This window comes from Dasypus novemcinctus, chromosome 9, assembly GCF_030445035.2.
Source record: "Dasypus novemcinctus isolate mDasNov1 chromosome 9, mDasNov1.1.hap2, whole genome shotgun sequence".
Taxonomy (NCBI): domain Eukaryota; kingdom Metazoa; phylum Chordata; class Mammalia; order Cingulata; family Dasypodidae; genus Dasypus; species Dasypus novemcinctus.
Genome location: NC_080681.1, coordinates 114753833 through 114775506, shown reverse-complemented (window position 1 = coordinate 114775506; position 21674 = coordinate 114753833). Strand labels below are relative to the sequence as shown.

The following is a 21674-nucleotide window of genomic DNA, read 5'->3' as shown; positions in this document are numbered from 1 at the left end:
TGGGAGGACACAGTGCACCCCCAGAGCCAGGGGAAGGAGCCAGCCAGGGGAGATTTCTGGCCGGAAGTGCCCTTCCACCCTGAGGTGCCTGGGGAGGGCTTGCCCACATGGGGACGGCAGAAGGTCCAGCCTGAACCAATGCAAAGAAGTGGGGCGAGAAAGCATGCCTGGGGAACCAACCACCGCTTGGTCCAGTCCTGCCCTGGAGAGATACTAGCTGAGCCCTGCTCCCTCCTGGGCACTGCTTTGGGCACCAGGGATGCCCTGAGTCCAGGACAGTCATGCGCCCGTGTGCAAGGGTCTCCAAGCCTGGGGGGGGGGTGGAGTTCGGGAGCAGGCCACACGGCCCCACCACGCAGGTCCCCCCGCCCCGCCCTGCCAGGCCTTACCTGGGGCTGGGAGGGCCCCGGGGTTTTAAGAGGGCAAGTAATGTGGACAGAAAGGTCGAAACTGCCCTTTAGAGAGGTCACTCAGGCTGCAGCTTGTGAGTGTATGGAAGGGGAGAGCTTTGGGCGGAGGCCAGGTGGGTGGAGGCAGAGAGCCAGGCATTTGCCCCTGGAGAACCTGCTACCCCAGAGAGTTTTTTTTTTTTTTTTTTCCTTTTTTAAAATTATCTTTTTTTAAAAAAAAGATAGGTAAATCATACAAAATGTTCCATTAGAAAATATAAGAGGTTCCCATATACCCCACTCCCGACACCCCCCACGCCTCCCACATTGACGACTTCTTTTATTAATGTGGTACATTAATTGCATTTGATGAATATATTTTGGAGCACTGCTACACAGCATGGATTATAGTTTACATTGTAGTTTACACTCTCTCCTGGTCCATTCAGTGGGTTATGGCAGGATATAGAATGTCCTGCATCTATCCCTGCAATATCATTGAGGACAACTCCAAGTCTCAAAAATACCCCCATATCACACCTCTTCTTCCCTCTTCCTGCCTTCAGCAGCTCCCGTGGCCATTGTCTCCACATCAGTGATATCACTTCTTTCGTTGATAGAGTCACAATAGTTCTATAGTAGAATACCTGTAAGTCCACTCTAATCCATATTCTACTCCTCCATCCTGTGGACCCTGGGATGGCGATGTCCGCTCCACCTCTGAATCCAGAGGGAGCTTAGATCCCACGTGGCTGATGGATGGGGTTCTCCTGCTTGCAGCTGTAGAGGTCTCGGTTCCCTGGTGTGGTGGTTGACCATCCCGGGCAGTGTTTTAAAGGAGCCACGCGGGGTTAAGCCCTGGAGTGGGGGTGCCAGCAGTCCTGCAGGGCTTGCAGGGCTCGAGATGGCTGAGGGATGGGGCGCAGGGTGTGGGGACAGGCGGGGGCGGGCACCTCCTAGCACTCGGGGGTCTGGTGCCCGCAGCGGGGCCGCCAGTAGTAACGCAGGTGCTTCTGGTAGGTGTCCAGGTTGCGCCGCAGGCAGAAGGCCACCTCCTTGTCGCAGGCGCACAGCTGCTGCTCACACCAGCTCCCCCTGGCCGCTGTGGGTGGAGGCGGGAAGGCTCTCAGTGTCTGTCCCTTCCTGAGGCAGAGCCAGGTGTCTGCCTGTCCCACCCAGGCGGGTAGGGGTCTCTGAAGGTGGCTCAGGCCTTCCCCACCCAGCATTAATGGCAGAGGGACCTGGGCACCCGTCCCAGCTGCTTTGACTCTAGCTGTGTCCTTGGGCTCTGGCCATGACTTCCCTGATGGACTTAATTGTCCATTCAGTAAACAATTATTGGGCACCTAGTGTGAGGCAGGCTCTGGGGGCAGAGGACTAAGGCCCCGGGCCTTAGAGAATCACCAGAGGAGGGCCACAAATGGTGCTAAGGGGAGGTGAGGCACGAGGCAGGCTCTGGGATCGCGGACCAGTGGGGAGCTGAGATCTGAAGGGTCTGCTGTCCCAGGGAAGTCAGTGGGGGGGGGGGGGGGAGCATTCCCGGCAGGGACAGTCTGTGCGGAGGCTCTGGTAGGAGGAACCTCAGGGGCTTCCGTGTCATTATCCATAGAATGGAGAGAAAGAGAAGAGCTGTCTCAGGGGCCCTCGTGGGAATGAAATATTCATAGAAGGAAGATGGCAAAGCCCGTGCCACGTCCCCGGGCTGTCGTAGGTGCTCAGTGACTGTTGGGTGTTATTGCTGTTATTGTTCTGAAGTCCTCAGGAAACAGTGACTGCTGTGATGAGCTTCACTTGGGTCCCCAGCCCTGGACCTGCCACCTTCCTGCATTCTGGGGACACCAGCCCAGGCCCCGGGCCAGCCCAGGCTCTGTCACTCGCAGCCCTGTGACCTCGGGCAAACGCTCTCCACCCTAGCCTCATTTCCCCCCTCCGTAAAGCCGACAAAGCACCAGTGACACTGCCTCCTCATGGGACTGCAACAAGGACCAATAAGGAAAGTAATAATAATATCGGCGGCCAGGGTCACTTATTGCGCACATGCTGACTGCCAGGCACCCGGCGAGGCCTGTGCTGCCTGCTCTCTTTTTGGTTTTCGCAACAACTTTAGGGGTTATGTTAGTCTGAGTCTACAGATGAGGAAACTGAAGTTCAGAGAAGTCAAGGTCACAGGGCTGGTCCACCTGGCTTTGGCCACGCCTACTCCATTAGGCCAGGCTGCCTCTGACGCACTGAGGGGCTGCAGAGTGAAGGGTGGCTCTCCCCAGAGGACCTCTCACACCCCTCCACCGCCCAGCGCGGCCCCTGGCCCCTGAGAGGTACGGTGCATCGTCCCAGCGCATGAAGGCACAGCGGGTGCCAGTCCCTTCCTCCACCTCCAGAGCCACCCCGAGCCCCCGGCACTCACAGCACTGGACTTCATCCTGGGCAAAGGTGTATTTGTAATAGTCGGTGAAGACACGGCAGCGCTCCTTCTTCAGGCGGTGGTAACAGCAGTCGTGGGCTCTGCAGCACCTGGAGGGGTGCAGAAGGGAAGGGGGGGCAGGGCACACAGCTGCGCAGGCCCTCGGCGGACTCGGGTCTGGCTGCCCCCGCCCCGGAGGAGAAACCCCCGTGCCCACCTTGGGAGAGTCAGGACCCATCAAGATAGCTCGCGTTTCCCACGTGCTTACTCTGTGCAGGACACACGCTTTATATACGTGTTCTCTTTTAATCCTCACCACCACCCTGTGGGGATGGGTGTTACTATTATTACCCCCATTTCACAGATGAGAGAACTGAGACTGAGGGAGGTCAAGCCACTTGCCCGAGGTCACACAGCCTGGAAGTGGTAGAGCAGAGATATGATTGTTGGAGTTGCAGACCCGAAGGGTATCAAGAATGAAAGAAAAAGAGAGATTGGGATCAGGGGATCTGAGAGCATTGAAGCCTCAAGCTTTATTAATCTCAGGGGCTTCTTTATATACTCCAAGCAATCGTGAGAACCAGCAACTATCCTAGCTAACTATTCCCATTACCTCAACCTGTGTAACACAATGGATCAAAATCTACGATTATAATTCAAAGTACAAAATTTCAATGTTCTACTATATTGTTAAGAAAGCATACCCATAAATCTTGTTGCCCAGATTGTCCGTTCTACCTAGTCCTCATTCCACCTGAATGTACACATCTCCTTGCTAGATTTATGACCTGCACGTATAGCTATGGAGACAGCATGACTCGGTGGTCAAGGGAGTAACTTGCTTCCATGGAAACAACATGCCTTTGTTTCCCGCATATGACCACGGGCCTTGCTGGCCCTCATCCCTCTGGCTGATTCCCAGGGTTTTTGTGAAGATCAAAGGAGATAATGGCCGAGAAGTGGGGTATTTTAGAACTGAATGTTCAGTGGTGGTGGTGGGGTGCGGGGGATATTATGACCAGATTAGGGGTTGGGAGTGCTAAGGGGGGCTTCAGAGACCCTGGAGAACCCTCCAGAAGGCTAGCTCCACGAGAGCTGGGACGGTGGCAGCACTCGGCGGAGCTCCTCGCACATAGCTGGAGCTTCGCAGATATTCACTAAGTGAATAAGGGGTGGGGAGGGAGGTGCCAGGTGGGCGTGTGCCCGGGCCCAGCCGAAGGGATCCGGGAAGGGTTACCAGTCGGTGGCATCCTTGGGTTGGCCTCTGCCGCCCAGCCCGCAGTAACAGCCGTAGGGCCAGTAGGAGAAGGCGGCCACCTTCCCGGTCACTTGTCGGACCATCTTGTTCAGGTTCAGGATCCCGCCCTGGGTTGGAGTCACACCTGCCCAGCATCCCGGCAACAAGGAGGGGAGATAAATCTCAGACGAGTGTCTGTGGTCACGACGCTGGCCCCTCTGCTCTGCCCCAACCGAATGAGTGGCCTGGGATGCAGCTGCTGAAATGACCATGATGACGACTGCTATTAAACTAGGCTAACAGTTACTGCATGTTTACTCTGCCCCAGGCTCCAGGTCTTTCCACATACTTATTTATTGAATCCATTCTATGAGATGGATGTTATTTCCTTAAAAAACATTTTATTTTGGAATAATTCTAGATTTACAGAGAAGTTGCAAAGATAGTACAGAGTTCCCCTTAGCCCTCACCCAGTGTTCCCAAATGTCTGCATCTTACACAATTGTGGCACATTTGTCAAAACTAAGAAATCAACTTTGGTGCAGTGACTTTCTATTCCCCATTTTACAGATGAGCAAGTGGAGGCTTGGATTTGGCTGGTAAATGGAGGAGGCAGACTTGAACCCCAAGGCAGTCTGCGTCTCTGGGCACTGATTTCCTCCTCTGTATAATAGGAGAATGATCTGGATCACCCTTCTCCTTGGCCATCCCTCCCCTCAATCCCTTAGAGAAACCTGGCTATGAAAGAACACCTGCGGCTGTCCTAGGAGCAGCCTGGTGTAGCAAACAATGATTTTCAGGCATAGCTTCATTTTTATCATAACTGCTGCTGCTAGTCACAATAGGTCCCAGATGGGGTGTGTGTCATGGGAGAGAGTCAATGAATTCAAGAGAGAAGTTGGGAGAAACGGACAGGATCAGGGGATGGAAACGTACACTTTGTGCAACCTCAAGAGATGATTCAAGAACACAGGGAGTGCCCATCCAGATGGAGCTCAGTGTCTAAGGAAGGCCCAGCCCCCGCTTCGGGTTACCTTATACACGGAGCCCCCCACCTCAAGTAAATGATGTTTTAATGCAAATACAGCAAATGGCAAACCAGGTGCTGAGTGCCACGAGATCGGATCAGCCCCATATTGGGGGTGGTACGGGATGGGGAGGCAGCTGGGAGGAATTTGTGCAGTGGACAAATGAGAGCTCACAAGCAGGTGGGCCTTGTGCTGTCACCATAAGTGACTGGAGGGGTATGACTGGAGCTGGCAGGCCTGTTGAGTCCCCAGTGATGCTCAGTGTTTGGGCATCTGTGTTTCATCTCCGGTTTGCCATAGTGGCTCTAGCTGTCTGGGATGCTAAAGAGGAACCAAGCTGATGAATGCTGGGGCCTGCCAGAACCACTGGCACCCCACCCAGGACTCCCAGATACTGACAGGGAACCCAAGACAACCAGTTGCCTAGAAGAGTTTTACCCTCCCTCCTGTGGGTCGATCAGTGGCCCAAATTCAGAACCTTGTCTTTCTGGCTGTGTCTGCCCTCCCCCCTCCAGTCAAGCCCTTGCAATTTTGGCTCAGAAACACACACACTAAACTCATGCCTGAATGATGCAAAATGCTCCCTTGCCAGGCAAGCAATAAATTCAGCTTTAATTCAGGATGCTTTGGGGGGATTTTATTTCTTATAATTTAACAGTGAGGAAAACCAAGCCTGGGAAACAGGAGCTCAATGGTGGCTATGACAGCTCTGTTGAACTGGTTTGTCTTGTCAGCAATTGCTGCCTTGAGAGCTTTTTCCTTCCTCAGTTGCTACCAAGAGGGACGGAGCTGCGCAGGATTAGGTACTGCAGGCAGGAGGCACATGGCAGCCATCTCTTGAGCACATGGCTTGAGTTGAGCTATTGCTTACTTACTGCTCCTTACTACTGTAAAAACGTTTTTGAATGCATTTGAATTAGAGTCCATATAATAACCCCATGAAGGAGGTGCTATTGTTCCCATTTGACAGACGAGGATAGAGAGGTTAAGTGACTTGGCCAGGGTCACACAGCTAGGAGATGGGAGTGCGACCATTTGAATGCAGGCTCATCTGTGTATATTAGCTCTGGGCTGTTTTCTCTTTACATATGTGAGATGAATATCTGTAGCTTGATTATAATTTTCCTAGTGATTTTCACTGTAACCCTGGAAATGTGTTCCTCTTGAGAATTTGGGAGTCCCAAGAGATCATAAAAGCCACATTTAACAATGCAAAATCCTTTTAAAAACATCTTTCAAGATGGATCGAGAAACAAAAATGCCAATTTGCTAACAACCCTGTCTTCTCATTTGATCTGTTAAAGAGGGAAAGGAAACAGCCCCCACCTCCACCAAAGCTCACAGGAGGCTCCTTCCCAGGTCCCAAGGGGATGACAAGTGGGAAAGAGTTCTAAAAATAGAGTGCTGTGCCTATGTAAGGGATTGCTCTTCAGTCAAAGGGACAAAGCGAGCAGAGACAGGTGGGCAGACCCCATTTCTGTAATTTGTGTCCAAAGCATCAAGGTGTGAGCCGGGCAGGACCCCAGTTTCTCACCTGTCACCACGATGCCCCAAGGCATCCCACCACAGTTTGGCAGCCCAGAGTGCTCTGGCTGCAGGCAGTGCTCTAGGGGACTGGAGCTGCCCATGGCTCTTTGAGGCGGTGGAAGGATTGAAGGAGCACGGGGCAGAGCCCAGGGGATCAGAGCAGCAGCAGCCCAACCCAGGAAGGGGAGCACCCCTCCCTCGCTTCCCAGCCCTGGGTCCTGACACCCCACTCACCAGCCATCACCACCAGCACACACAGCAGGGGAAGTTCCATGATCCTGGCAGAGACCAGTGGAAGCAGCTGCTGGAAGCCCCCTTCCTGCAGGCCGTCCCTTATATTAGACACACTTACCCAGGCCAGCTCCAGTGGAGGCGGCACGTGCCCCTTCTGCTTCCTCTTTTTTTGGTGCCGGGGAATTTTATTTATTTCTTTTTAATATCTATTTTTTAAAAATTTTTGCTTGCAAAAGAAACACACAGGGCAGAAGATTTGGGGAAAAAAAACAAGAAGAAATTTAAAAATCACCCCTGATTTATCCAGAAGAACTGAGAGCAGTGACATGAACAGACATCTGCACACTGATGTTCATAGTGGCATTATACACAATTTCCAAAAGTTGAAAACTACCCAGGTGTCCATCAGCAGCTGATGAATGGATAAACAAATTGTGGTACATACACATGATGGAATATATTCAGTTTTAAGAAGAAATGAAATTGTGAAGCATATGACAACGTGGATGAACCCAGAGGACATCATGTTGAGTGAAGCAAACCAGGCACAAAAGGGCACATACTGTATGATTGTACAACTATGAGCTAAATATATTGTTTAAACTCATGGAGTAAATAATTAGACTATAGGTCACCATAAATTAGAATGAGGGTAAAAATAGAAAGTTAAAGTTTAATCTGTGTAGAATTGATAAAAAGATTGTAAGTCTTTGGAAATGAATAGAAATGTTGGAAGCACAACATAGCGTTTGTAAGTAGCAGAGCTATTATATGGACATGACAGTGGTGAAAGGGTAAGTCTAAGGTCATGTATATTACTAGAAGGAAAGCTAAAAAATGTTACATGGGACTATACAGCATAGTGAAACCTCATGTAAAATAATGAATATGGGTGATATTGCATATATGACTGTTTTTACAAAACATAAATACAAATAAACTAGAGAGACGGAAACAGAATAGCAGTTGTGTACAGCAGGGGAAGCATAGAGAGATTGAGAGGTGATGAGATTTTTTTGTTCCTGTCTTTTTGTTTGTTTATTATTATTATTGGAATAATGATAAAGCTCTAAAACTGATTGACGTGATGACTGCACAACTATGTGATTGTACTGAACACCACTGATTGTAAACTTTGGATGGATTTTGCTTTATTAATATGTATCAATAAAATTGATTTTTTTAAAAAAATCACCCATGGATTCATTAAGTACCATTAACATTTTAGGGTATGTTCTTCTTCTGGTCTTATTTCTAATATAACATAACATAGCATTGCATAGCATTGCATAGCATAGCATAACAAAACATAACATAACAACATGGGAAACGGACTTTGGCCCAGTGGTTAGGGCGTCCGTCTACCATATGGGAGATCCGCGGTTCAAACCCCGGGCCTCCTTGACCCGTGTGGAGCTGGCCATGCGCAGTGCCGATGCGCGCAAGGAGTGCCGTGCCACGCAAGGGTGTCCCCCACGTGGGGGAGCCCCACGCGCAAGGAGTGCGCCCGTGAGGAAAGCCGCCCAGTGTGAAAAAGAAAGAGCAGCCTGCCCAGGAATGGCGCCGCCCACACTTCCCGTGCCGCTGACGACAACAGAAGCGGACAAAGAAACAAGACGCAGCGAATAGACACCAAGAACAGACAACCAGGGGAGGGGGGGAAATTAAATAAATAAATAAATCTTTAAAAAAAAAACAAAAACATAACAACATCACATAACATAACGTAACGTAATGTAACATAATAACATACCAGAATAACATAGCACAATGCAACATAACATAACAGGTTATATGATATGATATGATACTCTATACTTTTCCCTGGCCAAAGAGTAAAATGTTATATGTAGTACTTTGCCACCTATGTTTTCATTTACCAATATAGCTTGAACATATTTCTATGTTGCTAAATAATCTTCTGCAGCTATATTTTTAAAGGCAGCGTTGTACTCCATTATTTGGCTATAGCATTCATTTAAGGAATCCCCTATTGATGGATAGACGGGTTGTTTCCAATTTTTGAGTATTCCAGACCACACAACGAAAGAAACCCTTGAGGTTAAAGCTCAGTGCACATCTTGGGTAGTTTCCATAGAATCTATTCCTAAAGCAGACTTGCTGAGTCAAACCACACATACGATTTGAAGGCAATTGATGTGTGCTGGCAACTTGCCCGGCAGCAGGTTCGCCCCAGTTTACACAGGAGAATAGGAACAAGGCAAATGGTGCAGAACCAGCCTAACTGGGGAGTGGCTGATGGCAGGGCACCCGGCAGGCATTACTAGGAGATGATCTGCCAAAAAGACGTCACCTACCTTTCACAAATCAGTTTCCTTTGACACCCATTGAAGGGCATTTCAAGGACATACTGCCCAGGCTGACCTCTTCATGGTCATCTAAAGTTTTACCCAAAAAAGTGTGCCAGCAAGAGTCACTGTTCCCAGACAGCCAGGAGATTTTCCTCTCTCTCTCTTTTAAATTCTGTTTTTTCCTTTGTTCCTTGACTCAGTCAATCAACTGGCAGTCTCATTTGAGAGAAAATCTACATGCAAATGAATGAAATGTTTGGCATATTCTTTGACACATCTGCCTCAGCGATGCCCAGTAGTCATTCTCCTGCATTCTCACTTGGGAAGGTTGCCCTAAAAATGATCTTCTAGATCTGGGCTCTTGCTGGGCCAAGCGGCTACCTCCCAGGGCCCAGCCACCCATCTGGTATTACTTGTCCAGGAGCAAAAGTAGCCAGGACCACAGCCCTTTGCTGACTCCAGAGGCTCTTCCCTCCTGGGAGAGAAGACATGGTACTGGTGCTGCAAAGAGGCCTTGAAAACTCTGGCTGCAAAGTTGTTCTGGGCACATCCAGGGGTCCCAGTGCACATCTGTAGTCTGGGTTGGGAATCAGATGGACTGGGTTCTTCTTCACTTACCTGCTGGGCAACCCTGGGAAAATCATTTCACCTGCATGGGCCTCAGTTTCCTCATTTGCAAAATGGGGATAATAATCCCTCCTTGGGTGCTGTGAAGATTGAAAACAAAAAAGGTCAGGCATACTGCCTGGAGTTTTGCCCATTGGAAGATGGCCGTTACAGGGCCCACACCACAGAGGGTTAACCCCACAGAGAGGTGGAATTCAAGCCCAGACAACCTGGGCTGAAGCTGGCCTCCCCAACATTCAAGCTACTTAAATTGGAGCAATTTAATTTTATTCCATAACTTCATTTCTCACAAGTAAAATAGAGGTGATGGTAGTAACTACTTCCTAGGGTTGTTGTGAGGATTCAATCAGATGATATTCGAATGGAGCTTGAGCCACAGCTAGAGATCAATAAACTTTACTATTGTGACTCCCATCCTCATCATCTTCATCCAGAACAAATAACATAATGAACCAATGTGACATTTGACCCAAGACTTTCATATTTGAGCATTTGATGTCTAAAAAGGATAAGAAACAGCTTCTACTTTTGCATGTGTCAAGGACCAAATTGAGCTCTTGACTCTGTTATGCCTTAGAGTTTGCAGAGGCTATTCATATCCATTGTTTCATATTACATCACGACTATGTGAGATCAGTAGTACCATCACCCATTTAACAGATCAGGATGAAGTAACTGAGGCTCAGAAAGTTAAGTGAATGGCCAAAGTCACACAGCTTGAAGGGCCAGAGCCATGATGAGCACCTGTCCTCTGAATCTGAATTTCAAAGTATTCTGTTGCCAACTGAGCCACAAGACCCTGAGCTGGGGTGGAAGAGGCAGCAATGAATTAACCACAGTCCCTGCCCTCAAGTCCCTGCAGAAAGGCAGAGCAAAGAGTCTAACTGGCCTCGATGGTTTAGGAAATATGGACACCCTTGAAAAAATTGGTAACTGATTTATTGAACAAACCCACCTTCAACTGGGTGCAAGCAGAAAGCAACTTTTATGGCTCACTCAGTCGGCTATGTCTTTCCCTCCCTCGAGATCAGAGGTTGGCAAACATTTTCTGCAGAGGGCCTGATAATGAATGTTTTCAGCTTTTCGTGCCATCTGGTCTCTCTTGCATCTACTCAAATTCTGTCCGTGTAGCATGAGAGATTCCATACATGATGCGTAAACCAAGGAGGGTGGCTCCTTTCCAACCAAACTTTATTTAAGGACGCTGAATTTAAATTTCACATAATTTTCACATGTCATGACATATTATTTTTCTTTTGATTTTCTTTCAACCATTTAAAAATGTGAAAACCATTCTCAGCTCTCCGCAGCCAAAAACCCACGGGGGGCTGGATTTGGCCTGTGGGCAGCAGTTTGCCGCTACTGTTCTAGAAGAAATAGTGGGATTGTCCCAGAGCATTTCCAGACATTCTTAGACCCTTAAAAGAAAGTCCAATCCTGTCTAAGAACTTCAAAGTCATCCCATGTAATGTTGCTCCCTGCCCCCAATTCCTGCTCCAGGCTTGGATGCTCCTCGTGTGGGAGTTTTGGGGAGGGGTCTTTCCTCTTGCAGGCTCACCTGCTCCTCTACTTGGGAGTGGCTGCATTTGGCCCCTCCAGGGTTGGGAGGTGGGAAAAGCAGAGGAGGTCAGGTTCTTGTGTAGAAAGGGCCAGAGTTTCCATTTGGAGAGGACTCTGCAGATAGACAATTGGGGGAAGTTTATGGTACATTCCCTGATTTCAGGCAACCAGATTTCAAATCCTCAACCAGCTGGGTGTACTGGAGAAACTCATGGCTGGTCTTTAGAGTGATGCTCCTTCCACCCAAACTACCTATTGAACTGCAGACACCCTCAGTCAATTCACAAAGCAAAACCAGCTCCATTGATTATCCCCCCACTTGGACTAGGTCGATTGGACTGTCCAGGGCAGCGGGCCTCGACGTATGGACCAGTGGCACCATCATCACCTGGGAACTTAGTGGAGACGCACATTTCCCAACTTACTGAAACTCTGGGGTGAGGCCCAGCAGTCTGTTCCAATGAGCCCTCAAGGTGATCCAAATGCACACTCAAGTTTGAGGAGCACTGATTTAGGGAGGTAACCTGTGGACCGGGTCTGGTATCCTTCCTGAATTGATCGCTGTTTGAATTCACTCACTGATTGACTCCTTCAACAGTGCCTTGCTAAAAGCCAGTGTGTGCCACGTGCTGGGCTAGATACTGGGATTGCAGATAGGAACAGGGTGGTGTGGGCCCTGCCCTCAAAGGGCTCACAGCCCAGGGAGAGAGACTGGCATGGACAGACCCTCCTCTCCAAGTCCTCTGCCTGTTGGGTGGTTCCAGAGATTTCTCCTCAGAACTATCATTGCAGCATGGCTGAAGAACCTTGGGAAAGCTGCTAAGCTTTTTTTTTTTTTCCTGGCCTTGTCTGAAGGTGTTTAGGCTCTTTTACATTTTTAAAGCTTAATTAATGTTTTTCTACCATGAAAAAGTTACATGTTCATTATGGAAAATATGAAAAATACTGAAAAGCAGAAAAAAGTTCCAAGACCTCAAATTTGCAGAACTAGTATTGACTAGATGTTTGTTGAGTGAATAAATGAACAATCCCTCTAAAAACATTTACAGTATAAATAGAAGTTAATTTATAAAATCTAGAAAACATATCTAAGCAAAACTAAGGGGGTAAAATCTCTTATGATCTCACAACCACAGAGAACTACATGCTATGTCCAAAATACCAACCTATGAGTATATAAATGGGCTTGTGCTCTACATAGTGCCTTGTTACTTGATTTTTATATTTACCTACATTGTAGCCATTTCCAGTGCTTTGCATTCCTTTGAGTAAATCCAGATTTCCATCTTTGTGAAGGACTTCCTTTAACATTTCTTGTAGCACAGGTCTGATAGTTGATGAATTCTTTCTGGTTTGTGTCGGTAAAGTCTTTATTTTACCTTTGTTTTGTAAGTCTGTTTTTGCCAGATATTGACAGTTTTGTTCTTTCTATACTTTAAAGATGTTGCTCTCTTCTATTCTGATTTGTGTTGTCTCTGACACAGAGCATTCTGTCATTCCTATGTTTTCCTTCTGTATGTGATGTGTCTTTTTGCTCTGGCTGCTTTTAAAATTTTCTTTTTATCACCAGTTTTCAGCAATTTGATTGTGATGTGCCTTGGTGTAGTTTCCTTCATGTTTCTTGGGGTTGAGGTTCATTTTGATTAGTCTCTGTTGCTCTTACTTCAAGTTCACTCATCCTTTCTTCTGCTTTTAATCCAATCCACTGTAGTTTTCATCGCATATGTATTTTTAGCTCTACACATTTGATCCGGGTCTTTTTAACATCTTCCCTGTTTTTACTTAACATGCTTAAGATTTCCTCTACCTTTATAAGCATATGGAATATGCTTATAATGATTGTTTCAATGTCTTTATCTACTAATTCTGACATTTGTGCCATTTCAGGATTTCTTTATTATATTTTTTTGTCATTGTTCTGTTTATATATATTTTCCTGCTTTTTTCATGCCTGGTAGATATTATTGGATGCCAGAGATTGTCAATTTTGCCTAATATTGGGTGCTAGATATTTTTATATTCCTATAAATATTCTTAAGCTATAATCAAGCATACAATTAAGTTCCCTGGGAATCACCTGATCATTTCAAGGCCTGCTTTTGAACTTTGTTAGGTGGGACCAGAGCAACTTATAGTTGAGGTCTCATTCACCACCACCCCCTACTACATGAGGTATTAACCTTGGTACTCTAGCTGTTTTTATCCTTTGCCCCTTGAATTTTGCAGTCTCCCATGCCAGATTGTGGGAGTACAGACTATTCCTGCCTCCATATCATCTCCAGGGATTGCTGCCTCACCTCAGGTAATCTCCTCATATGCATGTGACGATCAGTGTTCAGCTGAAGACAGAGGGACCCTCTGCGGTCTCTTGCGAGCTTTCTGTGCAGCTCTGTCCTGTCTGGTACTCTGCTCTGTGACCTCCAGCTGCCCCGGCCTACCTCAACGCCCAGCTCCATGTCTTCAACCTAGGGATGGCTGGGGTCTGCCTGGGTCCCCTCCCTTCTATGCTGCAGCCTGGAAACTCTCTCCAGGCAGTAAGCTGAGACCATAGTAGGACTCACCTCATTTCCCCTCCTCTGCCAAGGTTCACCATCCTAGGCTGCTTGATGTTCAGTGCCTGGAAAGAAGTTTTCCATATATTTTGTCCATTATTTAAAATATTTTGGTTAAAGGGGTAAATCCAGTCCCAGTCACTCCATCTTGGCTGGAAATGAAATGTTACCTGATTTTAAAAATGTAACAATATCTATATAATAAATACCATTTTATGTTAATATATATGCATGCATCATTATCATACTAGCTGCTGAGAAATAAATTATACCGAGACCCCATGATTAGTTTAACCAACTTGTCTACTGAATTTTTTAGGTTGTTTCCAACATTTTAGCTTTATAAATAATGCCCATGCTGAACAAGTCTGTTTCTTTTTGACCTTTTTGCTCTTCATTTTGCATGGTCATAATTGTATAAGTATACATTTGCTTCTCCTTTTTGACTTAATGCTATTTCATCAGCACTTTTTAGGTGGTAATAAACTCTTCATACACACATTTAAAACTGCCTAATGTCTGCCCTCAGTGGATGTCCCATTGTTTACCTAACCAGGCCCTAATGGGGACATTTAGGTCACCATTTCTCATTCTTATAAATAACACGATGAACATGTCAAAGTATAAAGCTTTGCCTATTTTGAGGGTGACTGATTTAGAATAGATTTCTAGAAGTGGAATTGCTGAATCAGGAGGTATAGAGGTTTTGATGCCTTTTGCTTTCCCTGAAAGTCTGTTCACGTCTAGAAACCCCCCAGCTCCTCCCCCGTCGGCACTGTGTGAGAGCCCATTGGACCCGGGAATTGCTTGATGCTCGTCAGCAAGTTGCTGTTCTTCCTACTTCCCTGGTAACAGGGGGGAAAACACTTGATGACCTTGGTGGGCAGGAGTGGGAAGAAGCGTAGACTCTGGAGTGGGAATTCTTAGTAAGAGCGTTACCATGAGTTAGGCACAGGGCCGCTCGCACATTTAATTTTCACAAACACACCATGAAGGAAATGCTACAATTCCCATTTTACAGGTGAGAGCACTGGGTTCAGCGAGATTCAAAACTTGCCCAGGGTCATCAGGCAGGTGTGTGGCAGAGACTGGGTTAGAACCCAGATCTAGGCCAGGTTCCAAGTGCTTTATCCATATCAAATATAAGTAGGTACTGTCCCAACCTGCATTTCACAGATAAATCATCACACACTGGAGCTCTGCCATGCTATTATTGTCCCAGCCCAGGTGGCGGAGGAAATGAGAAAGATGGCAGAGCCTGAATCTGCCGCGCCCCCCACCCCTACGTCAAACCTCACTGCAGAAGAGAAGAACAGGGCCCCATTCCCTAAGGGATATGCCTGTGTGGTGACAGCACATCTTCTCAGCCAGTAGCCAGAGTTTTCCCCTCTGCCCATTCGTCCCTGCAAACCTCAGATTCCCAAAACAGCCCCTTGGCCTGGATTCCATCCACGAAGAAAATCTGCCAGAGGGCAGTGGAGATTGCTCCGAATTCCTGAGCATTTGGAGGATACGGGAAAGTCAAAAGGAGCTGGGCTTCTGCAGGTGGAAGGAGCTGGGCTTCTCCAGTGGAAGGAGCTGGGCTTCCCCAGGTGGAAGAGAAGGGAGGGAGAGAGTTGAGGTTTGCCTCCATAGGAGGGTGACGCACTGTTCCCCATCTGCACCAAGGCAGACGCAAAGGCTTTGGGTTACACAGCTGGAGACAACCCAAATGCCAATCCTAGAATGGATAAACTAGTGGTAGGATGACCACCACTTGAACACAGCAACGTGGGCAAACCTCACAAATGCCATTTGAATAAAAAGTCCAGTGCCTAGAGTACGGACTATGAAATCCCTTTTGTTTGAAACTCCAAAACAGTCCAATCTAAGGTGTGCTTTTACCGGTCAGGAGAGTGGTTACCCATGGAGGAGGCGGGGACTGGGAGGGGCTACCAGAGGGGCTGCTGGCGGGCTTCTGGTGACACTGGTGGGTTCACACGGTGAAAATTCACCTAGCCGTTAACTCATGACCTGTGCATCTTCTTGTATATGTGCAATACTTCTATAAATTCAAATAAAAACGATGATGGCTATGACGATGATGGCAAAAAAGCGAACAGGTTCAAACATCAGCAGGAACTGCATGGGTGGCTAAAAAGAGGACCTTCTAGAGTATGAACAACTGAGGTAGTATGGTAGAAAGAAAACAGCAGCTTTGACGTCAGACAGCTCTGGCTCCAAATTCCAGCTGGTAGCTGTAGGAGACTGAACACAAGCCTCCGTCTCTCTAAGCCTCCCATCTGAAACATGGGGCTAATGGTGCCAGTCCTGCTGCGTTTGTTGTCGTGACTGCAGGTGGAGTGGTGGGCACACAGCCGGCAGGCAAGAAATGCCACGGAATCTGGTGGACCCTCCTCCAGGAGGAAACTATGCTTCTGACTGAGGGGGGGCCCTGGGCAAATTGACCTCCCCCAACAGGCCCAGAGACTTTCTAAACAATACAGAGTTGATCATGCACCGTAGGGGATTTCCAGTTTGACCTCTCAGTGCATTCCAAGTACCCCAAGTCCAGACTCGTGGCCTCTAGAAATCCCCAACCCCACCCCCGGCATCGTAGGGGTGGTCATCGCTCCGAGGTTCTTGCTTGTTTTCCGACCCCGTTCAGCCCCTGCTGCCCTCCTCTCGGCCACATCGGGCAGGGAGGCAGCAGGGCAGCAGAGCCTGGCCCGCAGAGCGAAGCCCGGAAATCACACAGACCCCATGTGAACGCTGACTTGCGCCCATCGCTGTGCAGTCTAGGGCTTGTTACTTCACGTCTCTGAAGCGCAGATGCTTTTTCCTCTGTTCAATGGGGAAGGAGGATGACAATGCTACCTCGTGGGGGACTGTGAGGATTCCAAGACATGAATCATGTCAGGTGCTTGGCAATGTGCCTCGTATACAGTAAGCACTCATTAATGACAGTTGTTGTTAGCTTATGAAAGGTAAAAACTGTGCTTCTGGGAAACCCTAATGAATGCCGCAAAGGATTCCATTCAAAGGCATCTCCTCAGCACCTGCTCTGTGCAGCCCCAGCTCTGTGCAGCCCCCGGCCAGGCTCAGCACCCCATGTGGGGTGCAGAGGGGAGCCAGACAGGGCCCTGCCCGCTAGGAGCCTAGGGCATCTGGGAGAGACCCGGCTTTCAGACTGGGTGGAACCTGTGCTGGGCGCCCGTGGGTGCTGTCAGCTGGGAGGGGTCTTGCATTGATTTGCCTGAGGTGGGTTGATGGGCTGCGCCAGGGAGTCAGCACGGGGGAAGCTGCGGACACCGAGTATCTGTCAGATGAACTTGGGCCTGAGCCTGTGGAGGGAGAAGCTCCAGGCGTCAGATGTGGCCATCCGAGGGGCCCTTTCAGGCATAGGGGGGGCAAAGGGTACAAATGTGGCATAGGACGGGAGTGGAGGCGACCCCTCTTCTGAGCTCCATGTGCCTCTGAGGCCGAAGGTACCTTCTGGGTACCTTGAGAGTTTGCAGCTTTGCAGGAGTCTGTGGTCAGCAGCCCGGGGGTGGGGGTGACCAGAGCAGAAGACAATGAGAAGCCAGGAGCTCAGAAGACACCTCCGGAGACTTCCAGAAATAATATCAAGGCTTTTTTTAGGGGTGGTGGTGGTGGTGGGGGAGAGTACTAACTTATGCCGGTGGGGACAAGAAGCCAGAGGCATTTCTTACTGCTAATGAGACCCCACGAGGACCCACATCCTCAGGACACCTAGCGAAAAGCGTTAGCCCACACGATGCACCACTTACACCCAAGGAAATCATAAGGCTTTGGTATGCAGAGTCTTTTATCTCGCTCCCTCCTCAAATCACAATTTGTATGGGGGGTACTATTTGTCCTATATGCAGATGAGGTTAGTGGGGCCCCAACAAGAACTCACTCTTCTAACCACAAGTCTGATTTTTTTCCAAGGGTCATATGGACAACAGGTGTTCAGGGGACCCCAAGAAAACAATGATTGCCCAGGAAGGCTGCCTGGAGGAGGAGGACAGCTGCTATCACTCTTTTTTTTCTGCTCGCCCTTTTCTCCCCCCTCCCCCGAAGTGTACACACTACACACTACACAGTCCCTGCTGTACAGAGGCCCTCAGAGCACGGCCTGTAATGGGTCCCTCCACGTCAGACAGGGCTGGAGACACTCGGGCTTCCCGTCTTGCTGCCTCAGTTTCCATCTCGATAAAATGGGAATAATGACCCTTGGTGCCTCCCTCCCCAGAAGTAACTGCTTCCTGATGAGGAATTATTTGAAGAAACAGTATGATGAAGTTGGTAAATTTTGACAAATGTATACACCCAGAGAGTTACTATTCCAATCACAGGGTGAAATATTTCCCCCCGCGCCCCTTTGAAGTCAATTCCACCCTCATCTCCAGGCCCAGGCAGGCACTGGTCTGCCTTTTGTCACTAAGGATGAGTTTTGCCTTCTCTAGAATTTCATATAGATGGACTCCTACAGCATATAGACTTTTTGTGTCTGGCTTCTTTCACATAGCGTGATCTTTTGGAGATTCATCTGCAATGTTGTGTGTATTAGTAGTTCATTACTTTTTTTTTTAACAAATCAATTTTATTAATACATATTAATAAAGCATACAATTCACCCAAAGGGTGCAATCAATGATATTTGGTATAACAGTTCATTACTTTTTATTGCCAAGCATTTAGTATTTTTTTTAAAGATTTATTTATTTATTTATTTATTTATTTATTTATTTATTTATTTCTCTCCCCTCCCCCCCCACCCCGGTTGTCTGTTCTCTGTGTCTATTTGCTGCGTCTTCTTTGTCCGCTTCTGTTGTTGTCAGCGGCACAGAAATCTGTGTATCTTTTTGTTGCATCATCTTGCTGTGTCAGCTCTCTGTGTGTGTGGCACCATTCCTGGGCAGGCTGCACTTTCTTTCGTGCTGGGCGGCTCTCCTTACGGGGCGCACTCCTTGCGCATGGGGCTCCCCTAGGCGGGGACACCCCTGCATTTAGTATTTCATGGTATGGATGTATACAGTTTATCGATTCTCCTACAGATGATGGAAACTCCAAGTGATGGACACTTGGGTTGTTTATAGTTTTTGGCCATTATGAATAAAGCTGCTATGAACATTTGCATATAAGTTTTTGCATGAACACACACTTTCTTTCCTTTTTGGTAAATGTCTATAGTGGAATGGCTGGGCCAGATAATAGGTATACACTTAATTTTATAAGAAAATGGTCTGTTTCCAAAGTGGTTATATCATTTTCTATTCCTACCTACCAGTTATGAGAATTTCAATTATTTTATATTCTCTTCAAAACATGGAATGGTCAATTGCATTAATTTTGTGTATTCTAATAAGTTCATAGTGAATCTCATTGTGGTTTTTTCATTTCCCTAATGACACTGAGCCCCTTTATTATGTGCTAATTTATATCTTCTTTGGTGAAGTGTCTTTAAATCTTTGGCTCATTTTTAAAATTGGGTTATTTGTTTTCTTTTTGTTGAGTTTTGAGAGTTCTTTATAGATTCTGGATAGACATCCATCATCAGATATGTGATTTGCAAATATTTTTTCTGTCTCTGTCTTGTCTTTTCTGTTTCTAAGAAGTTTAATTTTCATGAAGTCCAATTTATCTTTATTTTTTCTTAGAGATTGTGCTTTTGATAACATATTAAAAAATATTTACCTAACACAAGGTAACAAAGATTTTCTCCAATGCTTCATTCTAGACGTTTTATAAGTTTAGATTTTATACCTAGGTCTATGATCCATATAAAAGAGCTTTCTTGAGATGCAATCTTCATTTCATATCATACACTCACCCATGTTGAGTGTGTATTTCAACATTTTTTTTTGTATATTCAAAGAATTGTGCAATCATCGCCACAGTCCAATTTTAGAACATTTTTGGAATGGCCCCAAAGACATCCTACCCATTAGCAGTCACTTCGGACACTCTCCTGCCCGCCCTGCCCCCAAGCCTTAGGCAGCCACGAACCCACTTTATGTCTCTATGGATTTGCCTTCCTAGGACGTTCCCTTAAATGGAATCAGACAATATGTGGCCTTTTGTAGCTGGTTCCTTTCATTTACCATAATGTTGTCAAGGCTGATCCATGTTGTAGCATGTATAATATTCCATTGTATAGATATATCACGTTTTTCAAATCACTTCATCAACTGATGGACATTTGTTTTTTTCCTCCTACTTTTGGCTACTGTGAATAATGCCCTATGAACATTTGTGTACAGATTTTTGTGTGAACATATGCTTTCCTTTGTCATGGGTATACACCTAGAGGTGGAATTGCTGGGTCATACCGTAACTCTGTTTAATCATTTGAGGAACTGCCAAACTGTTTTCCAAAGCAGCTGCACTATTTTACATTACCACCTGCAATGTATGAGGGAGTTCTAATTTCTTCACATTCTTGCCAGAGCTTGTTGTTTGTCTTTTTTATTACAGCCACTCTATTGGGTATGAAGTAATATCTCATTGTGGCTTTGATTTGCATGTCCCTGATGACTAATGATGTTGAGCTCTTTACTTGGCAGCTTTGGGGAATTTGTATAACCTCTTTGGAAAAATGTCTAGACAAATCCTTTGCCTAATTTTTAATTGGGTCGTTAACTTTAATTACATTCACAACATTGTACAACCATCACCAGGTTTATTAACCTTTTATTGTTGACTTGTAAGAGTTCTTTATAATTCTGGATACAGTCTCATCAGATATATGATTTGCACATATTTTCTCCCATTCTGTGGGTGGATTTCTCACTTTTGATCGTATAGTTTTCAGCACAAAAATTTTAAGTTTTGACGAAGTTCAATTTACCTGCTTTTTTTGTTTGTTTGTTTGGTCGTTTATGCTTTTGGTGTAGTATCTAAGAAACCATTGTCTAACCCAAGGTGAAAAAGATCTACTCTTACGTTTTCTTCTAAGAGCTTTATAATTTTATCTCTTACATTTAGGTCTAGGATTCATTTTGAGTTAAAATTTCCATATGTTATAAGGAAGGGGTCCAACATCATTATTTTGTGTATAGATAACCAGTTGTCCCAGCGCCATTTGTTGAAAAGATTATTCTTCTTATATTGTCTTGGCACCCTTGTTGAACTATGATCTATCTTGAGTTAGTTTTTGTATATGGTATGAGGTATGAATTAAAATTTATTTATTTTTTTGCAGATGGATAGCCGATTGTTCCCAGCACCATTGTTGAAAAAGTTCTTCTAAATTCCTTTCCATCTTTGTCAAAAATAAACTGGCCATATGTATAGATCTAATTCTAGATCATATATTCTTTTCCATTTATCTATTATTCCCCATGCCTTGCTGCTTGCACTCACTGTCTGCTGTTTCCACTCACTGTGCATTCTTCCATGTCTACATGTCTTTTCTTGTCTTCTCTTTAGGAGGCACTGGGAACAGATCCTGGGAACTTCCAACATAGGAGAGAGGCACTCAGTCGCTTGAGCCACCTCATCTCCTGGTTTGTTGTATCTCTCTTTATCTATTTCCTTTGTGTCTCTTTTTTGCTACATCATCTTGGTGTCAGCTCTCTGCGCAAGTTGCCAGCTCCCCATGTGGGGTGCCAGTTCTCCACATGGGCCCACTTTTGCCTTCACCAGGAGGCACCGGAAAATGAACCTGGGACCTCCCATATGGTAGATGGGAGCTCAATCGCTTGATTCATATCCGTTTTCCCACAGTACCTTTATAAGTACTAAAATCAGGTAGTGTAAGTCCTCCAACCTTGTTCCTTTTCAAAGTTAATTTGGCTATTCTATGTTCTTTTCATTTTCA

The 21674-nt window shown here is 46.5% G+C and overlaps 1 protein-coding gene across 1 annotated transcript; it reads right to left on the bottom strand.

The window, feature by feature from the left end:
* Positions 1-760: 760 nt before the first annotated feature.
* PLA2G2D (phospholipase A2 group IID) lies at positions 761-6856 on the bottom strand. Its single transcript, XM_004458637.4, has 4 exons — positions 6817-6856; positions 4028-4172; positions 2794-2900; positions 761-1491 (listed from the first exon to the last, which is right to left on the bottom strand). The coding sequence occupies exons 1-4, from the start codon at positions 6854-6856 to the stop codon at positions 1346-1348; spliced, it is 438 nt and encodes a 145-aa protein (XP_004458694.1). The 3' UTR covers positions 761-1345.
* Between the last annotated feature and the right edge of the window lie 14818 nt (positions 6857-21674).

Excerpts from the sequence above, each read along its gene's own strand:
- PLA2G2D (XM_004458637.4), bottom strand. The coding sequence starts at position 6,856 with ATGGAACTTCCCCTGCTGTGTGTGCTGGTGGTGATGGCTG. Across the intron at positions 4,173-6,816 it reads TGTGCTGGTGGTGATGGCTG|GTGTGACTCCAACCCAGGGC; the intron begins GTGAGTGGGGTG and ends GATGCTGGGCAG. Across the intron at positions 1,492-2,793 it reads CCAGGATGAAGTCCAGTGCT|CGGCCAGGGGGAGCTGGTGT; the intron begins GTGAGTGCCGGG and ends CTCCACCCACAG.